General features: G+C 36.6%; 1 protein-coding gene across 4 annotated transcripts in view; it reads right to left on the bottom strand.

Moving 5' to 3' along the window:
- Nucleotides 1-27,141, bottom strand: part of Dscam3 (Down syndrome cell adhesion molecule 3) — a 106,107-nt gene that overhangs the window by 29,991 nt on the left and 48,975 nt on the right. For all 4 annotated transcript variants that reach the window (XM_072887548.1, XM_072887550.1, XM_072887549.1 and 1 more), the window contains exon 3: nucleotides 20,944-21,034. In XM_072887548.1, coding sequence (XP_072743649.1) covers nucleotides 20,944-20,977 — 34 coding nt within the window. In that variant the 5' untranslated portion in view covers nucleotides 20,978-21,034. The remainder of the gene's footprint in view (nucleotides 1-20,943; nucleotides 21,035-27,141) is intronic.

Raw genomic sequence — 27,141 nt, 5'->3', positions numbered from 1 at the left:
TACTATATCATGTTGATGATAAATAACCGTGAAATCGTATGTAAACGTGTGTACAGACGAGGGTATGACGATTTTATAAACGACGCTAAGAAAAGTTCTTGAATGTGCTACTTAAAAGGGATGTAAATAACATAATTTAATAGTAATAGCTTGATATTCATTTTTATTATGTTATTAACGTCAAATGTAATAATTATATCTTGGTGTTCGATCATTACTTTGAATTCTTGTACGCGCAACTTTATCATATATGTATATATGATTTATTATATATAGTTCCTAATATGAGACACTAGAATGTTCCTAATATGAAATACCTCAGACCAGGTCTTTTCTCCCATAAGTAAGATAATGAATTATCAAAAATGTAAATTTCTATTTTTTTAAATTTTTTTTTGTTGGTTTTTTATTTTGAAATATTTAAAACGTTAATTATAATGCCTTTTTGTGTGCTCTTTGTTGGGATGATAAATTTTTATTTAAATCTCTAAGATATGTTATTCTAATTTTATAGACGTATGATATAAAAAATATTTGAAAGATATGATTTTTTTATGCCAAAAGTAAGACTTTATTTTTTGTAGTTCTTTTGAAAAACTATTAAAAACTAAAAACGTTAATATTGAAATATATTTTTGTGCGCTCTTTGTTAGAAAGATAAATTTTTATTTGAATCTCTAAGATATGTTATTTTAATTTTATTTAATTTTTACAGATACACACAAGATATAAAAAATACCTTAAAAATATTTTATAATTTTTTTTGGTACCAAAAAGTAAAGCTTTTGTTTTCTTTCTGTAGTACAGTTCTATATCATTTAACTAATAATAGAAAGTATCTGTGACGTTACATTTATGTAATAAAAATTAATGAAACGGTTTTTAATTGAAAGTGTGTTTTTCTGCATTTAATTTCCTAATATAAGATCGTCTCATATTAGAAAACCTTACTATCTTATATTAGAATACCTTTTTCAAAACAAACGAATTCTTCAAGCCTAAGAAAAATCATTGTAACAAATAAAATACACATTTGAATTATTAATGCTTTTTAGTGGTAAAACTTGAATGTATGTACTAGCTATAAAACCACATAAAGTTTTTGAGTTAAAAATTATAATTAAAGAAAATATAAGCTTTTAAAAAAAAAAAAAAAGTATCTCGTAATTGGTATCTTTACCCTACTCATCTTTATCATTTTTAGCTTTCTGGCAGATTTAATTTTCGACCTGAGCTTTTAAAAAAAATGTGTGCTTTACGGATGAGAAATTGATTACGTATACACGATACAAATATTCGACGCCTATGAAGAACGATGCTCTCTCTCTCTCTCTCTCTCTCTCTCGTCTCTCATACGCATCGTCTATGGATGAGAGATGCGTAAAAGTAGTGAGGAGTGAGGGAGTCGGCTGACAAAGCTTTTGAAGAGCCGCCCCATTGTTTTTACATCGCATCGTCGCGACTGTGTCTCAAAGTGTGTCAAAGCAGCGTAAGTGTATGACGTAGAAAGCGCGGCTTCGTACAACCCCCGTCGCTTTTTTCCATCCTTCGAATTCCGATATCTCTTGCGCGTTGTTGATATACACCTATACGGGTGCGTCTGCGCGTTCGCATCCGCGAGGAGAACGTTTTCTGCTCATTGGCTGCTGAAACGTGAACCCAATTTGCGATTTGGGATTTTTCCGCCGCGGTTCGCGAAAGGTCAGAGTACGTATAAAGATTGCAGAAATGAAAAGTGTACATACGTGAACGAAGTAGGATTTATTTGGGAAAAACAAGTTAACTATCCAACGAGTGCATATATATATATATATATATATATATATATATATATATATATATATATATATATATGCACTCGTCGACTCAAAACAGCTTTTTGACGGATACATTTTTAAATTATCCAATATATTTTTAGCATAGATACGAAAATTCAATATAATATTTAACGCATCGAGATTATAATTTTACATTTACTATGGTATACCAATTGATTTGACAGCAATGCATAATTCATTGCAACAGAATATGCCGCGACTCACGAATCATAAATTCAACGTACATCAATTATGTCAGTGCGGAAACGATAAACGTCACATTTTGATTTAGGGCAAATTGCGAAAATAAATGTTGGAAAGGTCACATTTCTTCTGTTCTATTTACAATTCGCGAAATGTCGTGGACCGTTCTCGTTTTCTCATATATCAGTGTATTTCCTACTAAATGGATACCAACGTTTGAACAGCCTCGCATTATCGGCTTTCGTGATAGATTTGCCAGAGAAAATCTTGAGGTACTGCATCGCGATGCGAGAGACGAGGACGGGTGCGGATGCGGCCAAACGTACGCGACGAGGACGAAGCGAGTCTTACCAAAGTCGACGAGAGAGTAGGTAGTCACGTCAACGTGAAAGATCGTAATTGCGAATTCGTTGACCCGCGACTCGAGTGAGCTTTTCCACGGGAGTCGCGACGGTGGTGGCAAGGTGGTTAGGTGGTTGGAAGTCGATGAGAAGGAGAAAAAGACGCGAGGAACAGACAGCGAGAGAAAGAACAGACGCGACGGTGGTGTGTATAGGTGAGACATGCACGGAGAGGGGTAGCCAGAGAGCGCAGAGAGAGAGAGAGAGAGAGAGAGAGAGGAGATAAAAGGAGAGACAAGGACACTGAATGGGGGATGTAACTGCAGAGGGAGGAAAAGCCCCGAAGACAGGGTACGAAAAGTACTTCCTTGCTGGTGGAGGTGATGGAGAAAGACCTGAGCAAACAGACTTTACGATCGTTTATTTTTCTGGCAATTATATCTTTCCGTGGAAAGAATCCGAGCTCTTTTCACTCCATATTTATTTCTGTCTTGTGAATGCATCGCGATTCGTCGGGCCTATACACTGACGATTTCTCAAATAGTGGATAACCCACCGACGAGGAAGGAAAGCTAAAGATTTTCGCGGTATTATGAGGATCTCGATTTAGCGAATTTTCTTCTCGATTCTGACCGCTTCAATGGCATATTTAACGTCTTAATTTAATGATAATTTCTTTTTAAATTATTAGATACTTTCTTGTTGAAAATCTGAATTTAGTCTGCTAATCATAAAATAAAATGATAATCTTAAAAATGTTGGAAAGATTATGAAAATGTCGCTAGACGTTTATAAGAAATATATTTTTTATATTTCCTCTTTTTTACATTTCACATATATATTTTTAAATGCAAGTATTTTTTTACTTGTGAAAGCAAAGACGCGCAGACGTTTTTCTTGCGGAAAATTACAGCTCGGATATATCGTACCATTTCATTAACAACGATGGAGCGTCGTGCAAGAGGCAACTTGCCGACGCGATCGATACAACGATGAAGATTAATGATTGTCTGGCCAAGTAATTACCGCGTTTTATTACCTCCGATGTGTAACTTTGCGAAAACGGTGTCTCGTATCGTCCTGGCAAGATCACGATCGGATTCTCGGTTTCGTGTGACCAAAGACTGAGTATTATTCAGCAGCATTGGTACGCAATCTAAGACAATCCCGAGCGTCCGCAGCGCGATCCGTGTATTCTCCAAGGATATAGTACAGGCGGCTAATTCTCGTTTAATACGTCTACATGCATAATTGCTATTCTCTACAGGGATACCTAAACTTTCCAACTAGTATACGCACGTAGAAATTTATTTAATATGCTAGTTGGACAAAATTTGCATTTTATTGTATTATATTAACAATTTAACACAATTTTCTAATAAATGTAGTTATAAAATTGTATCAGTTACATTTAATTAAATAATTGAATGTAACATCTTTTCATTTAATCTGTCGGATAATAATAATAATAAAATAAAAAATAATAATACTCTATATTTGTGTAATTATATTTTCTTTTTCTCTCGATTAATTTTGAAATTGATAGTAAAAACTAGAAAGAATTTTCGTTATAATTATTCGATATGATCAAATGAAGACTGTTATTCCATACAGACAATTTACTCGAATCACGTGGTTCCGTCCCTCACTTGTGAATAAGATTCGTGTACGTGCATAGATAGAAATCTCCCAGATGTAAGCCGTAGATTGGAGATCTCTGCGAGTACACCCGCGAGCGTGCCCCGCGTGCGTATTACGTGGGGATGCATCGCGGGGATTCGTCCGATAGAGAGACATCGATGACACTATACATATTGACAAGACACTCGAGACCGCCCGGGTCGCTGGAGTTACGCCGCTCTTGTCGTCCGCCCTCACTCGCTCGGTTGATACCCTCGGCGAACCCCTCCGTCGCTGGCGATATATCGGTGTTATACTCAACGAGAATGTAGAGAGAGAGAGAGAGAAAGAGAGACAGAAAGCGACAAAGAACGTTCTGTATCACTACAAGAGTTTCATCGAAGCAGTCGACTTGGTCAAGTAGTACTTCATAAGAAAACGAGAGTTTGCACAGTAATAGAAAGTATTATACTATCGGACTATCGCGACGATCGGATCGGGCATTACCGGATTTTTAGTATCGTAAAATATCGCGCGACGAAGATAAAAGAGGTTTTAATCCATCAGCTAGCGCGATGAAAGGGTTGTAAATGGTTGTACACTCAAAAAAAAAAAAAAAAAAAAATAATCTTGCAACTTTAACAAAAATTTTCTAGGTGTAAAAAATTCACTGAAACAGATAAATTATTAGCAAATACTGCGTAATACTGCATATATTTTGCACTTAATTAATTGAAATGACAAAGACAATTTATATCTGTACAATTTTTCTGCGATCCCTATCTTTAAGGTCTATTAACAAGGACAATTATATTTGTGATTAATATTTGGCAATGGGATCTAAATTTTCTAGAGATATTGCTAGAATATATTGCTGCTATAAATTATTCTATAGGCAAACAATATTCAATCTAACAGATACAAAAAGTGGCGATAATTTTTAATTGAAACATCTCTAGAAATCTACCTACATTAGCGCAATATTTTTTCGATGTAAGAACTGAAGAGTAAAGAAGGCTTCAGGATCGTATATAATAATTGTTTCGCAAATTTAAGATGGACACTATTTTATTCTACTCTAAAATATATATTTAAAATCGGACACCGTAAAAAAAATATTCAATCAGATTTATCGAGCGAAAAAATACTTTTCGCTCTTACGATGAAACAAGATACAAGTATGTTTATGCGGATACTTTGCAAATGTATCCGCAAGAAGGAATCAAGGAGAACGAACTAACGAGCCTCGACCTCTGCCTATAAACAGACCCGATAAACGACGAGGAACAATGTCCCGGCATTTATTCGACAATACCGCTTGAAACAATGAGCTCCTCGATAGAGGGAATACCACGAAACAATGCTCTGCGCGATAATAACGATATCTTTCTGCCGATGCGGATCCAAAGTCGTTGATGAAATAACGTTCGTTCGAAGGGTGCGTACAAGGGATTGAATGAGATCGTAAAACGATAGGCACTGAGAAAGAAGGGGAAACACGAGACACACGGTAAACGAACGCGTTTCTATTGCCTCATATACACGCCCAAGTATAAGCGCGACATGTAAATTACCAAGTTTGAAATTGCTTAGTTTGCGATTCTATTATCTGGCGTGCTTATCGCGGCAGAGACTTGGGTGGAGGAGTTGCTTTTCGCATGATTTATGTCGCAAGCTTTCATTTACGCAGATTTATTTTTTCTATATTCTCAACTAAAAATTTATCTCTTTTTTTTTTTTATCTTTTAATAGAAATGTCGTGTGTAAACAATCGCAGAACGTTCGATCTTACAATGGCATCAAATAATTCTTCTTACTCTTGTTACGCGCCGCTATTATAATATTATCAAATAAGTCAGTGTGTTTTACAGTTACAGTACAAACGTAATTATTTTCATTCAGTGTCCGTAGTTATGTATCCGCTTTTGCGCTCGAGTTTTTTCAAGTATATATATAATATTATTACCTTTGTGTATTATCATCTCCGCAATTGACATTACTCAGGATAAATGCGGAAATAAGATAATAACTGCGCCTTTTGACGAGGCGTAATACGAGGTCATGAAGAAGCAGCGGAGTGAAACAGACTCTTGGAGAAAGAAGAGAAAAAAAAAATGTGCTCCCCAAGAGAAGAAGGTAGTCGAGGGTGGGTTATAGCTTCGTCGTAATGGTTTGGTGGGGCGCGGTTAGCGGTTTAAAGACCGGTCAAATATTTACCGGGACTTTGCCTCGGCCCAGACCTCCTTAATAAGTTTTTTATTGCAGTTCGCTCTTTGTTTCCAGGCCACGCTCTTTCGCGTATTTGCGCTCGATCGCGCTTAACGCGACTGAGAATCCTTTTCCGTCCTTTTTCTATGGCTTCCTCCGTATTTCTCAACATCGACATTCGCTCTATTGGATAAGCTTCGCCAGAAGGGAACGAACAGATAGACAAAAGTAAATGATTCCGTAGCGAGAATACGAATTCTCCTTCAGCGTCACGGACATTGCGATTCCACAGTTCTTATTCGCTGATCATATCGCGGGTAATTATTTCTATGAGTTTTGTATAAATATTTTCTATAAATTTTTTAAGACTATTACAAGACATCGTACGTGGGAGCAAATATGTGCAATTATTGTAGACTATTTTTATATAATTTTCTACGAAACTCTAAACCTATGTGGATAATAAAAATGTCTTATTTGTTATAAAAGATTTTACAAATTTTTCAATTTTTCAATTTTACTCGATTTCATATTGTATTCCAAAATTTGAAAGCTCGAGCTAGTAACAAATACGAAGAGTACAATTGCTATAGAGAAAAGTCAATTGCTATAGAGTCGGAATTTGCCTTTAATCTTAAAAGTCAAAGTATAATTTGACATTGACAATGAGGTAAGAGTTAAAGAAAAAGGAGCGGCATCGTACGAATAGTATTTGAAAATGAAGCTTTGAATCGGGAGCTCACCTCGTCAAGTCGCTGGGGACATTCTTTGTAGTCTCCGTACATTTTGTTAATTAAATCAGAAGAGGCTTTCTTTCTTACTCTTCTTTCTTTTCCCTCAATTTGGTGGATATATCCAACTTTTTTTTTGCCTTTTTAGTAACATGGTTGGGTTATTTTTGCACGCGTTGACACGCAATTGTAAGTCAAAGCGGATGTTTCTGACATCGTCAGAGCAACAAGAGTTTGCAACGTAAATGGGTGCGCAAGAGAAAACTATTATCCATAAAAAGCTTCAACTTATATCAAAATATGCTTTTGAAGCTTGCTGATTGCAAGAAAAATTTTACATCAAAATATTTTGTCTCTCGGCCAAATTTGAATAAATATTTAAATAAAATTAATTTTTTTTTAATATATATTAAGATTTCTTATATATATAAAAAATATTCTCAAATTGTTTTTTTTTTTTTTATCTAATTAGAGAGTTAAGCTTAATAAAATGTTTCTTTTTTCTCTGCTTTTTTTAAAAAAAACCTGTGCAAATTGTGCGAGGATAAATATCTGCCATATTGTGATGATATGTTTCTTTCATGAAATTGTTTAGCCTCGTAATGTAACATATGATGAAACAGAATGTATGTCGGTTCGTGGTTTGCTTTTAGCATAAAATTTGCTTTGACTGATAGCGCTGAATTGGAAATTTGTTTTTTCGCGAAAAATAGCAAAAATATGTTTAAACAAACGAGCTGATCTTTATCTCACGAATATCAAGCTCTGTTTTATCTGAAAAACGATTCATTTCATATTAATGATGGTTCAATTAATCATCTCGAGCACGAGATATTCTTGTCGTGCGCAGCTCTCGCTCGTGGCCGATAGCCTCGTTTCGATACTCAAACGAATTTGCGCATCGCGTTCCGTTCCATTCGTTCGCGAAGTCGAGCGGAGAGACGCGTGCGAGCAGAGGAGAAAGGGGGTTATATCGGAGCTTTCGAGGTATTGGGGCTTTTGGGATCAAATCCGTTCGTCCGTTCACGCGCCCGTCAGGCTGTTATAGTGTAAGCCGATTATGCCGCTGCCCCATGCGACTCTCCCCATCGCCCTTTCCCCATAACCGTGCCCGCCGGCTGATCCCTTTCCCCCACAGTAGAAAGGTTCTCAAACATATCGATACAAACTGATTAACTTAAATCTCTCACGCAGATGCAATAATTACAATGTTTCAGAGATGCTTTTGCAATCACTCGAAAAAGTTATCTTGCAACTTGAACAAAAATTTTCTAGGTGTAAGAAATTCACTTAAACAGATAAATTATTAGCAAATACTGTGTGATACTGCATATATTTTGCGCTTAATCAATTTAAATGACAGAGACAGAATTTATATCTGTACAATTTTTCTGCGATGCCTATCTTTAAGGCCTATTGTCAAGGACAATTATATTTGTGATTAATATTTGCCAACGGGATCTAAATTTTCTACAGGTATTGTTAGAATATTGCTGCTATAAATTCTATAGGTGACAAACAATATTCTAACAGTAGTAACAAGATACAAAAAGTAGTAATAAATTTTAATTGAGACATCTAAACATCTGTCTACATTAGCAAAATATTTTTTCGAGTACTGTGATACTGCATATATTTTACACTTAATCAATTTAAATGACAGAGACAGAATTTATATCTGTACTATCAGTGTAATTTAGACGGAAAATTTTTCTGCGATACCTATCTTTAAGGCCTATTGTCAAGGACAATTGAATTTTTAATTAATATATTTGGCAATGGGATCTAAATTTTCTAGAGGTATCGCTAGAATATTGTTGCTATAAATTCTATACGTGACAAACATATTTTTTTGAGTGATAATTGTCATAAAGTTGTTTTGAGCGATTTTAGTTTTGCAAAATATTTCTTCAAGAGATTTTCGGAGCATTTTTATAGATGACAAGGCAATTACGAAGTAATGTAATTGAAATAATCGGCAAAAATTATCAAGAAAAATCGAAAATTCTTTTTAGCCATTATAGATACAGCAAGTTATATCGCAAGTATCTTTTATAATAAGCTAAAAATGTGAAAGAATTTTTATCTCTTGTATACTTGCAACAGTCCTTTACCTGTTCAATATCGATACCCGCAACGCAATATTATGTCTTGGCATATTATTGATTTAGCTCTCAATATCATTTCTTAAACGCTATTCTGTAATAGCCTCTCAGTTATCTCACGGCTGTCTGACGACGATAAATGCAAGAAAAATTCATCGGGAGAGGATCCTATAGGATGTGTAGATGCGCTTGGCACAGTGAAGGATATAGGCATCGTATTTTCAAAGCGTTTTCAAGTGGCGTCATAACATGTTCGAGAGGATAGTCAAACTGTTTTTGACCCGGTTTCTCCGACACATGCCGACACACGTTCGCGTGTATGCACCGATAAGCAAGAAAAGTGTACTCGGGGTCTAGGGTCCTCGAATGCGAGAATTTGAGATTTATTTGATACGTTTGCTGTCTGCGAAATTGAAATATGCGACGGACTCTCGGCGAAAAGAGTACGCGCTCCACTCTCTTCCACAAGAAAAATATATGAGATTTTAAATTTTAATATTACCTTTGCGGGAGAGAGACATATCTCTCTGCACGTATATGCTCTCCTTCTATATCTCTTTGACCGAACCGGTATATTTTTAATGCGAGACTTATTTTAAATCCGATTATAACATTATAATATATGATTGATCGTTTGAAATAGCACGTAGCAAGGATCTGGGAAAGATGGTAAAAACGTACATATAGACGGAACATTAACCGCCAACAGATATTACACGTTTACGATATATGACGGGGCGAAATCCAGGTCAAATTGTATCTCTTTTTCGATGCATGTATTAACGGTCTGCATTATTCATTTAACGTGTACCGAGTGCATCGAGTGTATCGAGTGTATACTGTGATTATAGGTTGTTATCGATTTAGATGTACACGCGTTATTGTCAACTTTATTGAAAGCGAATACGCAATGTATCAACTGATATGATATTAGTAACGGGATATGAAGTGTTATATCACTTTTGAAAGATTTCACAAAAGTAATCCATTCTAATACGAATAATATTTTTCAATTTTTAACATTTTTCACCATGATAATTCTATATTTGTACAAAATATTCTTTCGAACGGTCAGTTTATCCTCTCATCGATTTCAATTCATTTTTCATCAAGTCGATTATCCGAAAATCCGTTTATTAAAGAGGATCTATCAAATCCTCACTTATAATCGGTTCTAATAATCTGATGTTTTATTTTACGCGAATTTTTCTCTTTATTTTATTTTTTTTTTTTTTTTAGTTTACGCACTTCGCTCATTAAGACATACCCACGATGAAAATATATTTGGAAAAAAATTTTTTCGGGCGTATACTCTTAATTATTCGCGGATCTTACTTCTCAATCCACTTTACGGAAAATGAAGTTGGATGTCACCAGCTAAGCGCACGAAAGCTGCAATCAGCCGCCAGCATCAGATCTTACATCCTCCAGGGCTGACAATCTAATGTAATTTACTTCCCGTCTAACGCAATTAAAGCGCACTTTGAGGTGTGGCGGTACGAGAAATTAGCAGTGAACTTCGGTTTACCGATAAACTTCCTCGTGAAATCGACACCATCGTCGTTTCGTTCCGCCGTCTTAGCGGAATTTTGCGATGCTTACTAAGCGAACTCTGAAATCCCATAAACTCAAGCTTTAAGTCACACTTCACTTAAATCCCCCGCATACTTTGTCGCAATTATCGTCTATATATGTATATTATCGCGTGTTTTATACAGCGAATAAGTTTTTAGAATTAACCCGAAAAAAAAAAATGGATATAACGTCATCATCTGCAAATATACATAATTAGAAATAAAAAGATTTGATAATAAGATATGTAATTTTATATGATAATAATCGAAATTTGACGTGATGTGATCTTAGGGTAAACTAGGGTATGATAGCCATAGGGAAAAGATGGCCTTAGGCTGTAATTTTTTCAATAATCTCTACATAGTGCGCTTTTTTAGTCATTATCAAAGATAATTGATATTTACAGTAGTTTATGTACATACATTGTTCGAAATAACGATATTGTGAATCTTATATCACATTTTTACTTTTGACTACCAGCAAAGTTTTTCATTTGTCCACTAAAAACTGTTACAACGTCGAATAAATTACAGTTAAGCTATCGTAATCGACGTTAGACATATTATAATGATATGTAAATTGTTATATGACCTATAATTTTTATTTTCGTTTTCACTATTTTTTTATAAATATTATGGTCATCTTTTCCTTAAAAGTTGGATAAGATAGCCACTGCTTATGTTGTACTATTTTGATAATATAAAATTTATTAAATATTTTCCTTTTAATTTTTGATAATATTACGTAATTTAAGCTTCAAGATAATATGCCAAACACTATTAAAAAATAACAAAAATAAAAGTATGTTTTTTGCATTTAAAAAAAACTCTAGCCATCTTACCCGAGTTTACCCTATATGATTATATCTTTATATAGACGTATTTGGCTAGATTTGACTATATTTTATACATATATGAAAATCTTGCCAAATATGTAAAGATAAGATTATATCACGCCAAATTTCAGATATTATTATAGTCGGATTATATCGCGTCAAATTTCAAATTTAATTATATATGCACAAATTATATCGTCACCCAAATTTCGAATTTAATCATATATGATCACGTAATCACACAAGTCCATTTTTTAGGGAAGAGATAAAATTGCAACAAAAAAAGAAATTTAAAAACTCCCTTGAATCGCTTTCTTTTTTTCTTCAACATTCCTGCAGAGTTTCATCTGTCCTTATTTTTGATGCAAATAAGAGTACGCATAATAAAAAAGCATGTAAATAAATGATCTACGAGTACCTGCGATACATAAGATACTTACTACATACCATTGTACATCGTTCTAATGTACATATGTATATATATATATATATATGTGTATATGCATATATATAATACATTAAAAACTTTGCAAAGTGAAATTGTGTGTAAAACACGGTGAGATACGGCAGTTCTTGGAAAATAGAAAACGTAACAAATTACGAGAAAACAATGCGAGTATTTGGCTCACCACCATGTTCAATCTTATCCGTTGTATGTACATGTTTTGCGCCGCGATGGAATTTCGAACGGCTGATTCGAACACACGTAAAGACGGCGCTCTCGTCTTTGAAGAATTGCGTGATTATTGGTATCGGCAAGAGTCTTCGGGCGGGGGACTCGTTCCTCTCTCTTTTCTTCGCGCATGCATTTCTCGAGTGAGCGTTCGCGCGTTATTCGGATGCCGAGAGAGATTTTAGATGCGCGCCGCGCGAGCTTTCGATACCGACGACGAATGCTGCGAGTGCGGGGAAAGATAAAGCTCGGGGCTCGGGGCTCGGGGCTCGGGGAAAAGCGAGGGAGAATCGGAAAAGCGGTGACGCGCGCCCACCCCCGCACCCGTACCCCAAGAGCTTTGATATACGACCGTTGGACCACCCGTGAGATACCGTTCCACCCTCCTACGCCCTCACCCCTCCCCACGCTTTTCGCCCTCGTATCGCGCTGCCCCTGCATCCGTGACGACTACCAATAATCGAACGTTATTGCGTTACCTTGCCAAAGCACTTCCACGGTCGCGACACGTGCAACGAAAGATAGCGAGGCTGCACACACCGCTAACGTATTTGCGAATCGTATGCGATTCTCCTCGCATGGCATACACGCCGTCGAACGAACAACGCTTACAAACTACGAAAGGGGGATCGACGCATTCCTCGACTTTACGATAGAATCGGAATAGTTGCGCCACGACGTGCTCCGCAGCCGTAGAGAGAGAGCGAGTTTCGCGGGCGAATAAATCATTAATGAGATTTGCAACCGGTTTACACCGGTTATGCATCTTGCCTGCGGAATGGTGGACAGTTTCCATTAATTTTGGATAGCATTTTTAATACAGTTTATCAAAATATATTTGCTCGTTAGGATCTGCCGAATTGTATCCACTCTTCTCTATTGTGTTCATATTTTTCTTCTACAATTTTTTTAGACGCTGTACATATATTATGTTTTAATACTTCTTGAGTGACTTAACTTTTGCGGCCGGATCTATCTCAGTTGCCTGAGCGTATGTCGTCTAAAACCGTTCTTAGCGATTTATAGAGTGTGAAAAAAATGTGACGCTCTTGAGTTATGAACTAAAGGAATTTGAATTCTGCCAGTGGCTTGATATTGCAGTTCGTTGGCGCGCGTAGAATGTCTGCGAAGTATTGGTACACGTCTACATCTTGCGTGACACGTCTGATCTAATATGCGGAAACGTTTATCGTTCGCGCCAGTTAAACTTTTCGCAAAGATAGCGCAGATTTTTGGGGACAATAAAAGTTAATTTCATAGAAAAAACTATAACGTAAAGTTAAAATTTGTACGAGTAGAATTATTCGCGACTCGTGCGATTTAAGTGGATTCTTCGAGTTCTTTGATAAATTTTTTTTTAATGATTTGAAAGATTATGTATATGTATAATTTTAAAAGGTATAATTATAAAAGTCCACACACACACACTTATTAAATAACATAAATATTATATAATTTATTATGTATTATCATATTATAATATTATAACATTATATATTGTTATGATATATTATTATATAATATTGTATTATACTTTTATTTTATATCATACTATAATATAATATAATATTATAATATATTATAATTTATTATATTTATTTGTATGATTAAAAAGCAGACTTTTCGATCAGATAGGGATGACTTGACATTCCGTTCGCGTCGCGAGGTTTATCATTCAGAAAGCGACGTGCATTCACATATTTTTGCGAGCGGCAACGACGCGACGGACGGCGTGGATTCTCGACGACTTGTCGAGTCGAACGGCTGACTGTGTCTCGGAAACATTTTCTTCAGGATTATCGCATTCCGGGATTATCAATTTTCTGCTACCCGCGACACGTTTCCGACGTCGTCCATTGTCGACGTTGGTTCGCAAACCTACGTTTGTTGTGTCGCGTTGACAGCCAGAACGAACTTTAACGTGCAATAACGAGCATTTGCGCCGACGTGGCGACATGTCGACTAACGCGGTTGCTGCGTGTTGATGGATTAGATGTGAGACCGACGTATGACGGATACGTCGCGAGGAAAATGTGATTCGAATTGCGAAATGCTTGCGCGCGAAAAGTATCTTGACATACATACGTAAACTATGTATATATATATTATATATACACGTATTGACCAAGAAAATCATTAACCCTTCTCGAATTTATGTCGGTTCCACAGAGATCAAGATGATGGGGTAACCTAGGGTTGATGGCCATACGGACAAGATAGCCATAGGCTGTAATTTTTTCTATAATCGCTACATAGTGCGCTTTTTTAGTCATTATCAAAGATAATCGACAGTAGTTTATGTGCATACATTGTTCGAAATAACGATATTGTGAATCTTAAATTATATTTTTACTTTTGACTATCTGCAAAGTTTTTCATTTGTTCACTAAAAACTGTTACAACGTCGAATAAATTACAGTTAAGCTATCGTAATCGACGTTAGACATATTATAATGATATGTAAATTGTTATATGACCTATAATTTTTATTTTCGTCTTCACTATTTTTTTATAAATATTATGGTCATCTTTTCCTTAAAAGTTGCGTAGGATGGCCAATGCTTATGTTGTACTATTTTGCGAATATGAAATTTCTATTAAATATTTTTCTTTTAATTTCGATAATATTACGTAATTTAAGCTTCAGTGAAGATAATATGCCAAACGTTATTAAAAAATAACAAAAATAAAGATATGTTTTTTGCATTTTAAAAAACTATGGTCATCTTACCCGAGTTTACTCTATTCGAAATAGAAACTACTTGATGGAAAATTTGTCAATCTTGATGTAATATTTTACGATGACGTAGCTTCTTCAAATATATATTGATCGACCGATGAGTTAAAAATATTTAACTAATGACATTTTAATCGCGAGGGAAATGTGATTCGAATAGCAAAATGCTGGCGCGCGATTAGTATCTTGACATACGTATACGTAAACTATGTATACATATATTTTATATATATATATATATATATATATATATATATATATATATATATATAGTATATACATGTGTCGAACCTAGAAAATCATTAACCCTTCTCGGATTTATGCCGGTTCCACAGAGATTAAGATGATACATTTTTTTTCTTTGGCTTCTTTTACTGGAAAATTTGTCAATCTTGATGTGATATTTTACGATGACTTAGCTTCTTTAAATATATATTAATCGACCGATGAGTTAAAAATATTTAACTAATGACACTTTAATCGAGAAAGAGGATGATTTTTTTTTTGACATGAAAAATTATTTCAATTGCAAAGCAAGTTTCAATTTTAAAGAGATTCGTCGATTTTTCTATGAGAAAATACGCGAATGCTCGTTTCGTTTGCCGCAGGTAATGAATTTTTACGAAGAAAAATTGTTTCCGAAACACAAATATATATGTATACACACACACACACACACATATATATATATATATATATATATATATGTATGTTTTTGTATTTCGAAAACAATTTTTACTTCATAAAAATTCATTTCCCGCCGCAAACGAAACGAGAATTTAGTAAACTAGATATACTGCTTTTCCGGAGATTTAAAACAACGGTGTGCAAAAGCTCATGAATGCGAGTAACGCGATTTGTGCCGGAAAATAGAAGGGAAAAAAATGTGGGAAATCACGGCAAGGAAAAATCGAAATCAAATCAACGTAATAGTAATGCCACGCGTGAAATTAGTTTTCAGCGCGGTACGCGAATTGTAATCGAATAAATATCGATCGGTATCAGAAGATACCGAGCATTGCTCCATTCGTAGTAATTACCTCCACGTACAATACCTATATTGAGGGGAGATAATCGATACGTCGAGATGTCTCGCGTGCGAATCAAAAGAGAATATAAATAGAAGCTAATTTTCTCATACATTTCATATTTTGTTCAATGCGAATATTTTCTCTTTCTATTTTACGAAACTTAAACGTGATGTCGCAAAATAAGCGTTTTCGATATAATTATCCTCATACAAATTATAATACGTTAATACACACATATTCACGTCAATATCCGCGATATATATTCAAAGCAGAAATATGATTTTACCCCGTCGTGTATATCAGAATTGATACGCAGCTTTATAAAATAGCTACCTAAAATGCAATCTCTCAGTATATGTATACGTAACTGTATTAAATACAATATAATAAAGGTATTAAATAATGATAAATATGTATATCTTTTAACTATATATCTTGTACACATATATATTGTATATATTTGGAAATTGTTGTATATTGTATATATTCGAGAAAAAATACGCCAACTAACAATACACACAATTTTCATTAAAAATAAATATTGGATAATTTTAGAAATTATAATAACGAGTTTTGGACAATTTGAATCAATTGCAATTATTTAAATAAATATGCGAGCTTTTGACTTGGCAAGATTTAATTTCTATATAAATTCTATTATTTTGTTGTGTTGTTAGTAATACATAGCATGTTATTGTAGTTTGAGATTTAATTATTCATAGTGATGTCACATAATTATTTTCATCAACTAATTTTTACGTTTAAATAGCGGAGCGTTTTCTCCTTCCACCCTCTACAAGTTGAATAAATGAAAATGTGTATTGGTACTGCCGTAGTAATATTTACACGTGTCAAAATTTCATTTCTATAGTTCAGCTTCGCCATTCGATTATCATATCCTATGGGTGGTGATCTCATATTGATGACATCATCCCTCGTATCGATTTTCACGATCAAATAGCAATTCGCTTAGCGGTTCGTATGAATCGAATAACTGGGAGATAGATGCATCGATAAATGACCAATCAAAGAGTATATTGATGAATAATATAGTCAATATTTTTTACATCTTGAAAAGAGATATTGTTTATATTATATATTTATGCTTAAAATATTATTAAAGAAATAAATTATATTATTTTTATAAATAATCACTTTATATACATATATATATATATATATATGCATAGTTAAAAATTATAATTGGTAAAATTAATAATTATAATCTTATTTTTTACAACAAATAATTTCTTTGCAAGATTAAGCACAAAAATTGACAAAAATCTTGGGCAATTCTTTATCGATGCATTTTTCTTCTCCAAGCTTTCAACCACCGTGACGTTATACGCTGCCAATATCCTTACTGAAAGCGCTATTCGATCGTCAGTGTCTTTAATAATGGAATTTGTTATGCTTGGCAGCCATACGTTTCGCCATGTGGTTTGGAGTAAATATTAAGCGCATATTTTAGTGCCCCTGGCAACTCGCCCTGCGGCACTCTTCGCAACCCGCTAAAATCCCAACGTCACTGATGATGCGGTACGATGGCCGATGGCCGATGCCCGATGGCGCGACCGTTGCTGCTCCGAAATCGATTTTGTCGAAATCGAATGGTCAAAATGCAACCCGCTCGGTACGCTTTTACCACGTAACTAGATGCGTTGAAAAACCATTTGACATGTTTTTTTTTCCTCTTTTTTTTTCATATGTCTCTTTCGAGCGATGAGAGTCGACCATATATCTCATGCCGCATGATGATTTTTCCATCCTGTGATAGACAGCGTTTGTGTAAATAATATGAAAAATATTAGTGACGTACTGCAGCCAAGAGGAACAGAAATTTTCTCGCATAATGGGTTTAATATAATGTTCGCGAAAAATTCCGCGGTTTTTCATCAGGTTTCCGGATTCGTGATAAATTTAATCCTCAACGCTCTGTAACGACGACTCATATAACGTACATATACCAGAATGAAGAAAAAGAAAGGATAAAGAAAGAGAAAAGCAATTTCAAGGGATAATAGAAATAAAAATTTTGAAGCTACGATGGATATAAGAGTTTTTTTTTGTTTGTCAGGAATTATCATTGGCACAATTTCTACGAGTACTGATAAAATAAACTGTCGATAAAGTTATTATTATATACATCGGATAGAGATCGCTCAACCTATTTACAGAGACATGTATAATTTGACAGAATTATCGTTGCTGATATTAATACCTAGTTTCTCAAAAGATTCACTACACAAGTTCCTCCTCACATCCGTTTTATATTTTTGTATAAAGCTTTTCTCTAATATTGCCCTATATTTAATTCTATATTCCATTCCATTTCTATATTCGATTTGATATATCGTCAAAAACAGTTGCCTTTGATATATTTTTTTTTCATTTAAAAAAGAAGAAAAAAATATTACATTTTTATGTACGTCAATCCATAGCAAAACCAGACTGTTATTCGTCACCATTTATTTGATCCATTACGATGAAATTTCGGCCAGTCACCGATGACCCCAAAGCGAACCTATTGGCCGATGCAGGTATGTGTTATAGCGACCGTTGTATCTTTCAACGATAAAACAAAAATCAAGACCATGTCATCCATGTTGCCTATCCATCCTGCTCGGCTCACCGAACGTAGCTTTCACATCGAGATAAATAATTTCATTTAACCGGCGCGGCAAACGCGCGATTCCGGATGCACTGATAAATGAATGATGTGAGAGGCCCTCTCGTATGCACATTTATGCATACATATGCCTATCGTATATTATGTACTTTTGCGCGATCTATAGATTCTAGTTCATTCTCATATTGTTATCCGTTGCGTATTATCATTACATTGTTACATGGCACTTCTATCCAGTAATAACATTTGATTATTACTGTATAAGATTGATTCGCGTTTGCCTGAAATCATCGGCAACATTTACATTATGATTCAAATGAAATCTTTCAAATTAAATCCTCCAAACATAATTTGATTAAAATTACTTTAATTGCGTTATCCGTGGTATTAAATTTTCCAAGATTCGTTTTTCTTTTTTTCTTTTTTTTAATTTTTCCAAATTTCCATTATGAGATAGAATCAAAAAGGGATAATACGTGAGGTGTCAGAGAAGAAATTCTCAACGTAAAAGTAATGATCCATCTCGCCCTCGTCCACCTTTGCTTCACGTGTGCGGCACGGTATTGAAAATCGCGATACAGGGACACGCGGACATCAGAGGAAGCGAGAGAGGGATTGAACGAGAGGGTAAGAGGAGAAAGGGGTTAGGGGAGCGGTGAAGAGGACGAGTCACAAAGAGAGGCGATCGGGGATGGAGAGGAGCGCGAGAGGTGGTGAGAGGGCGAGTATCGCGATACTCCATCGGACAGAAATCGATACAGGGACGGCCGGGGTAACCGAGTGCGGGGGGAGAGGGGGGGGGTCGGGTTGCCAGCCGGGGGTTTCTGTATTTTTCGCGAAAGCATTACGAACTCGTCCGCAAATATCTCCGGCGCATGGCTCTCAGCTATGCTCGGGGATTTGCGCGACAGCTACCGGATGCGGCTCTTCTTCGCGATTTGTCGCGACAATGTTGATATATCCGGCCGAGATATTCAATTTCGGCGAAATTAATTCCCGACGTGTGTCACACGCGAGATCTCGACGCGTCTCGAACTATCGTCGCGGAAGAACCGCGCTGGTATCATACGCAATGGAATTATCTTTGTGTCGACGACGACACAACAACTTTCGATAGCGTCTTTCCGAAGTGTCGGAGACTCGGGCGCGCAAATTCCCTCACTCCCCCCTCCCCCCCGCCCCCCCGCCCGGTCTCGTTTGTCCATTTTCCATCTCTTCTTTCTTACGGTTTTTTTTTTTCTTTTTTTTCCGTTCGGGAACAATTTGGAGACTAAGGGTAGATGGACGTTTCGCCGCAACGAGTTGGCGCGCGCCGAGTTTTCCATCCCGGGTGCCGGATGAGAACCACCATGTGCTCTTCGCCACGTAGTGTTGGCAGAGTGCTCGTGATCGATTACTCGTCATCCGCGCGCGATGTCCCGAGTTCGACGCCCACCGCCCGCTGCCAAACCAAACGTACTCCTCCTTTCTTTTTTCCTCCTCTCTATTTTTTTTCTCGCTCCCGCTCTCGCGCATTCGTCCTCGCTCCTACCTTCCACGTGGTCATCGACCGTGGACGGAGCGTGGTGGTGGGCGCGACGTAGATGCTTCGCCGCGAAACGGACGCGTTTTTCGCCTTCCTCTCTACGATCGACTGGAGACGGGTTATTCTGCAAGTTCACGAAGCGTCAAATCGGAGTCACTTTCCCCGAACGTTCGCGCTTCGGTGGAGACTGCGAATTTTATTCCGTCTATTCTACACTCGCGTACACTGTTCGTGAAAAGAGAGCCGTGAGAATATTGGTAAAAATGCGGAGATGCAAGAAATGCATTCGAAAACTTAACGTCGTTTTTGTGTCTCATCGACCTACTTTGCATGTTGAAATTGTATCTTCTAAAAACTTTGTCCGATTCTTAAAAGATATCAAGTTTCCATTTGCCCACGGTGTATATAGAAGAGGCATTTTCTTTTCTATATACTTCATATTATTGAGTGAAGAAAGAGTTTTGTCACAACTGAACAATTCACTGAACAATTCGTCAAATACTCATTGAATGAACAAACTGTGACTTCTACGTTTTCATTAATATCGCGGACAAATTTAATTTCTTTTATCCGATTATGCGAGGCAGTACAATTAAGTGAAATAAAGTAAGATCGAGAAAAATTTTCCGACAATAATTTATGTGTGAACCATTTTTTAACTTGACAAGTATTTCCACAACATTGCGGAATAACTTATTGTCGCAAAGGGGGAGTGTTGCCAGACCCTGAAGTTTATAATGAGTGTGACTAGCTACTAAAGTTTTGGGAACGAAACTTTTAAATATAGTCTCTGCTTCAAAGTCCCCATTCATAACTCCAGATCTTACGCTAATGACCCTAATAATCAACATTCAAGAACGCCGACATGTCTATCGTAATTGCTTGCGGGTTTTTATGTTAACGTTAACTTACCGATCAGTAGGAGCAGCAATAATGTCGACTCCATTCCCGAAACCCTTGTGTAGTCTAGATGTAATCAGCTCAACACATTCTTGAAACTCTCCTGAAACAAAGTATGCAGCGAAAAGATTAAAGAGATAAGCTCTTAATCCAGAGTTTCCGGTAATTGATCGGGAGCGAATAATTGAATTGAAGCGTAAAACTAAAAAGAGATTAAGCAAATGGCATCTAATCCACTAATGTTATGTGCGCGCTTTCCAAGCAGACAGGATTTTGCTTTCAGTTAATCGCTTCATTTTTCATTTAATTTAAATATATAATAAAAAAAAATAATCACAATTATCGCATAAAAAAATTTCACATAGTAGTCATACGAGTATACGAATTACATATAATGAAACTACAGTATCTTAATTTTGTCTGTTTACGATAAGTTTAACATACAATGTTCAAAGTGTTTCTCGTGTCTCTCTCTCTCTCTCTCTCGTCGCGCGGGAATGCGCAGGTCGCGCGAAAGTGTCGAGAGACAATTACTATAATCACATGCGCGACTGGACAGCTCTCATATACATACACGCGAACGTACACGTGCGCGCGTGGAATTATGATAAAACGCTTGGTTTGCGCGACGTCAGGAACACATGTAGCGCGTTGCGTCAAATGGCTCGTTCGCGGGTCGATGGCCAAAGTCGACCAGAACAATGGTAAAAAAGCAGAAAGATAGAACGGACGGCAAAGGACGGTCAGATATAAAACGCGTTTCGTCGACGGGTTGGATATAGGATTCGGGGCGGCAGAGGGGATATATCGGAGGATGAAGGGAAAGAGAGAGAGAGAGAGAGGGAACATTCCGGAAGCACAACGGCGGCCATTTTTCACGGTGCGGACATCCGTTTCCGGTCCACGATCGCCGCGAAACACAAACAAAAATGGCGGACTCGGGGTGAAGACGAGAGTGAGGGGCGAGGAGGGAGGGACGGAGGGAGATACGGAGCGAAAGAGGAAAATGGGAAAGACGGAAATCAAGTGCCGTGAGACAGAGGGGGTCGCGAGGCGGAAAAAGAACGACCGGCTTGACGACACGACGGCGGTTCTGTCGTCCATTGGAACTTCTTTTTCTCTTTTTTTATTCTTTTTTTTTCTTTTTCTTTTTTCACCCTTATTGTTGCGTTTATACCGGTATGTTACATGTTACGTGTGTAGGATACTCCTCAATCATACCAGGTATATATCTTTAAGATTTTCTTCAGGTTTAAAAGCTTCTGCTTTATGTACTCATTGTCAGATGAGATGGAGAACTTTTTACAATGTTTAGCAGTAAATGTATCGGCGCAGGGTCTTATATACACATACTTTCATCTCACAGCTGTCTTTCTAGATTCATACTTCAATCGCTATCGCTGCGCTCAAGTTAAAACTTGAAAGTCATGAAAAGGAATGGAAGGAAAGAAAAACATGACTTCTTAAGTAGCAAATATTAACTTCAATCTTACTTTAGTCGATTCTTTGTCTCGTTCTAAGATTAAAACTGCAGAAAGAGAGCGAAGAAAGTAGAAATTAAAGTAAACTCAATGTTATAACGAACACGTTGGTAAGTCTGATAAAAAAATCAGACAATGCACGCGATTAGCGGATATATACATTTTAATATACATTTTAATCCATTGTAGGAAAAAGAAAGGAGAGACGCGCGGGGATATAACCATCTTGAGCGGTAATAATCCAAGTTGCGCGGATATAAGGTAGTCGTCTTTGCCATTCGATGCCAACGAGAACACCCGGCGTCCTTGCCAATCTCCGTCCTCGCCGTTCTCAATTTCCATCGTTCTCCTTGGCGTAATAAAGTCTCTTTGTCTACCACGGCCGTCGGTGACGGTCTCTTTTCGCGGTTCGCGTCAGGCATCGTGAAACGAGAGAATGGAAATTTAGTTTTCTAGGACGGGGCACGTCTTCGCGCGGCCCGGTCGATTACCGTATCGGGCGACAAGGACGAATGAGCTCGACGTAACTTGGCACCGATCCGGGCACAAACGAGCTTTTGAAATTCACCGTTCGATATCATAAGATGAGCTTGTCAAGAAGATTAAGATAGGCGATATGTGTGAGAGCGACTGTGGGGGATTGTAGAATTTCTTATCGAAAACCCCAGGGAGAAAGAGAAGTGGGAAAACTTTACCATTTGTCTCCCCGATTCAATTTTTATCAAACTAAAGATTTCTTACAAGTCGAACACAGGGTTTGTTCGGACCCTTTTCCCCAGCTTAATTCAATAAAAGCTCTTTCAATTTCTGATATATCAATTTAAAATATATTTATTTGAATCAAAGTAAAAAATTCCAAGTCTTATTGAAACGGCTTAATTTTAGAAAAAAAAGAAAAGAAAATCGTTGGCGTAAAGTTCTTGGAGTATCTTCTAATTTCCGGTCTTCGGGGAGTAATTCGGTTTAAGCTGGCACGAGCAATTCCGCAGAAGTTGAATGGCCGCACGCGCGCGCGCACGCGAGCGGTAAGACAAGGACGGGCAAGAGTTATGCATTATGATTCGCTCCGTTCCCTCCCTTGCAACCCTCCGGCGCCAACCTAATAACGTCACTTGTTGCACAAGTCCCCCCTGACCCCCACACTAACTCCGGCGGGCTTCTCTCTCGCTTCGTCTTGGGCAAAACTATCGCCCACCCGGCACGGCAAAGTCCCGCGTCTCAAGAATACCCTCTTATGAATTTCATTTATCTCGAGCACCCGTCGTGTACGCGCGCACGCGTGCGAACCACACGATCGAAACTACCCTTCTGTGCGTATATAATATATGCGTATATGCGTGTTTGGCAATGTTCACGAACCTCGTTCACGAACCTTACACCGCAATGTCGCAATATGAATTTTGCGTCTCTCTCTGCAATCAGCGGGTGAAATAGACTTGTTTTTTATATAGGGTATTTTAGGGTATGTTGGCCATAGGCTGTAATTTTTTCTATAATCGCTACATTATGCGCTTTTTTAGTCATTATCAAAGATAATCGACAGTAGTTTACGTACATACATTTGTTCGAAATAACGATATTGTGAATCTTATATCATATTTTTACTTTTCACTACCTGCAAAGTTTTTCATTCGTCCACTAAAAACTGTTATAACGTCGAATAAATTACAGTCAAGCTATCGTAATCGACGTTAGACATATTATAAAGATATGTAAATTGTTGTATGACCTATAATTTTTATTTTCGTTTTTACTATTTTTTTATAAATATTATGGTCATCTTTTCCTTAAAAGTTGCGTAAGATGGCCAATGCTTACGTTGTACTATTTTGCGAATATGAAATTTCTATTAAATATTTTTCTTTTAATTTCAATAATATTACGTAATTTAGGCTTCAGTGAAGATAATGTGTCAAACGTTATTAAAAAATAACAAAAATAAAAGAATGTTTTTTTGCATTTTGAAAAACTATGGCCATCTTACCCCGAGTTTACCCTACGATCGCTAATATAATACACTCTTCGTCCTTGGATTCGAAGAATGTACGGTGGCTTTCTCGCATTGTTACAGTAAAAAAAGGTGCAGCGGGAAATTAGACAATCAGAGGGTTGAAATCTACATTTTTCATCTTCGTTTATTTTATACGAGATGAAAGAATGCGCTCTCCCTGATACCGTATGCAATATCGGCACATGTCCTACCTCTGGCTATAACCGCAATTTATTAGGACAGAAAAAAAATTGACGCGCAACATCCCTGAACAGACCCTCATAGCACTTTCACAGCCGCAAGTTCTAAATTGCATACTGGTAATTTAACGATATGACAGCTTTTAGCAAGAGGTTCATAACTATTCGATCGACGTAGAAATGGCGCGTATCGGATAGTTCCATTCAACTGCGAGAATACCACGCTGAAACGAATCAATTTGTTCCAGGAATTTTTTAATTAAACGTTTCCTTTCTTTACTTCGTTACGCGTGCGGCCGACCATTGCGTGACTGGCTTACATAGTATACGGCATTACATGTATGAATGCAGATCGAGTTTTTTATACGTGTATGTGTATATGGCATGTGTGTGTTATCAATGAAATCACACACGAGATAAATATAAAAATTCTAAACTTTGTAATTCTAAAATTTGTAATTTTGCGAAAGGGAATATGTTTGGAAAAATTTTTACAACTATTCATTATTATATAATATTTAATGATACGACGATGCGACAAAAAATGTCTCATTTGTTTCACCTATCCTGCGATATGAGCGGCGTGTCTCAAGATTTTGCAAGGCGAAAAATCATGTAGCTGCATATTATCCATTATTTTGTCGGTTATTAACGTTAACGTTTACAAGAGATAATTCGGTTGATGCATGATGAGTCGTTAAATACGGCATCGTGAAATCACGTCTCTCGAGAACGTGCGGGTACGGAGAACCAGCGTAAAGGATAACAGTAAAGCGAGATTGTTCGAATGACTTTGCGCTCTTTGCGCGTCGGCCACCCCCTAATCGTGGGTGCATCGTTAACGAAACTTCGTTGGAATTTCAGCGCGCCATTCCTCACCGCGCAATCACCGCCATATATCACGAAAACCACACCAAAGTATCAACCTGACACGTTTGCTCTCGTTAATGCGGAAACGATCTCAGGTACACTGTCGCGCCAAGAATCTATCAAATGCAAGATGGTCTTGGTACGATATTGGAGATTCAGATTATACCGAATTGTTGAAAGCAGTTAAATACATTGAGAGCAGAGGTTGCGATCTAATTACATTTAAAATTATTCATGCGCTATGCGTAACAATTATTCTTGATAACAAAATAATCAGAATAAATATGCATGGTGAAATCAAAGATCTGTGCTCTTTTGGAGAAAAATTATTGTAAAGAATTTAGATTTTACGAATCAGTGTAAAATATAAAATTGTTTACTACCTTTGAATAAAGAAGTGCTTTGAGGCAAGTTACGGCTTCCGAAAAAAAAAAAAAAAAAAGAAAAAAAAAGAAAACGAAAGAAAAGGAACACGAACAAATAAAATGTTCTTGATAATAGAAGCTCCGGGCGATTTTAATCGAATCGAAAGCAACGAAGCCGCGGGAGATATTCTGATTGTAATTCGATAAAGTTTCGCTCACGCTCGTTACATTGTCAGATCGCATAAAGCATAAATTCGGATGGTGTTTAACGAACGTGAGAAAGAGAGGGCTTCGCCCGCTGGTTACGGGAATATCGCGGTACCAGTGTTTCACCACGGGGAAAATAATCGACTGCCGGCTGTCAACGTGTGCTTGAATTGTAGGCAATAATAGCATCGCTGGTACGTGGGATTAAAAGCGACGGAAAAACTGCGCCGCACTCGAGATATATCGCTGCCCGATATATACATATATATATATATATGTATATTCGCTCTAAGCTTTCTGTTTTCATGCAACACCGCAGAACGCGGTTCAGTCGAAAACGTTATATTCCGACGAACCTTCCGGGGCGTGCCGAAAAATCGAGGGATTGTTTCCAAAAAGCAAGTATTTCAATTCGTTTTTAAAAATTCGCATGGGGTCATCATTCTGAAATAATATTTTCCTGAAATGTTTGTAAGGGCAAATAGGCATATTGCCGGAAAATCGAAATTAAACTGAGACAATGATGTCAATTAAATTATAATTAGAATTCATAGACGTTTCATAGACGCTTTTGTAATTTTTCAGGCTATTATTCATTCCTTTTTGTTCTGTTTTCTGAAATTGTGTTCTTATTCTACTTTTTGGATATGGCCTCAAATATCTCTGAAAGTGACATTTTCAAATAATATTTCGGTGAAATGAATTTTCGGTGCTTTGTCATATTTTTTTTAGTTCCGGAATTTCAATTTTCTGCAGTTTTATGTGCATGTGCATATATATTTAAATTATAAATAAAAGATATATCTTTTATATTTCATGATTGCGCGTAAAAAATATAAGTATTAATGTAATATTTATATAAAAATATTGCGATTCTCTCGTACTATTCATACACACATATATAAACGCGCTTGTAATTGATTTCTCGTCAACGAATGATCAATACTAAGCCTTGCCTGCTATTTTAAAAATTCATTTACATATCTATAGGGCGCGCAACTTTTTGGTCATAAAAGGAAAAGGATCATATCGAATAACGAATATATCCTTTTACATCTTCCTTACAGATGCGAATTAATTTTAATGATTTTAAGGGT

Source organism: Anoplolepis gracilipes, chromosome 3 (genome assembly GCF_047496725.1).
Source record: "Anoplolepis gracilipes chromosome 3, ASM4749672v1, whole genome shotgun sequence".
NCBI classification, from domain to species: domain Eukaryota; kingdom Metazoa; phylum Arthropoda; class Insecta; order Hymenoptera; family Formicidae; genus Anoplolepis; species Anoplolepis gracilipes.
Note: the sequence above shows the minus strand (reverse complement) of the source record. Positions and strands in the feature narration are given on the sequence as shown.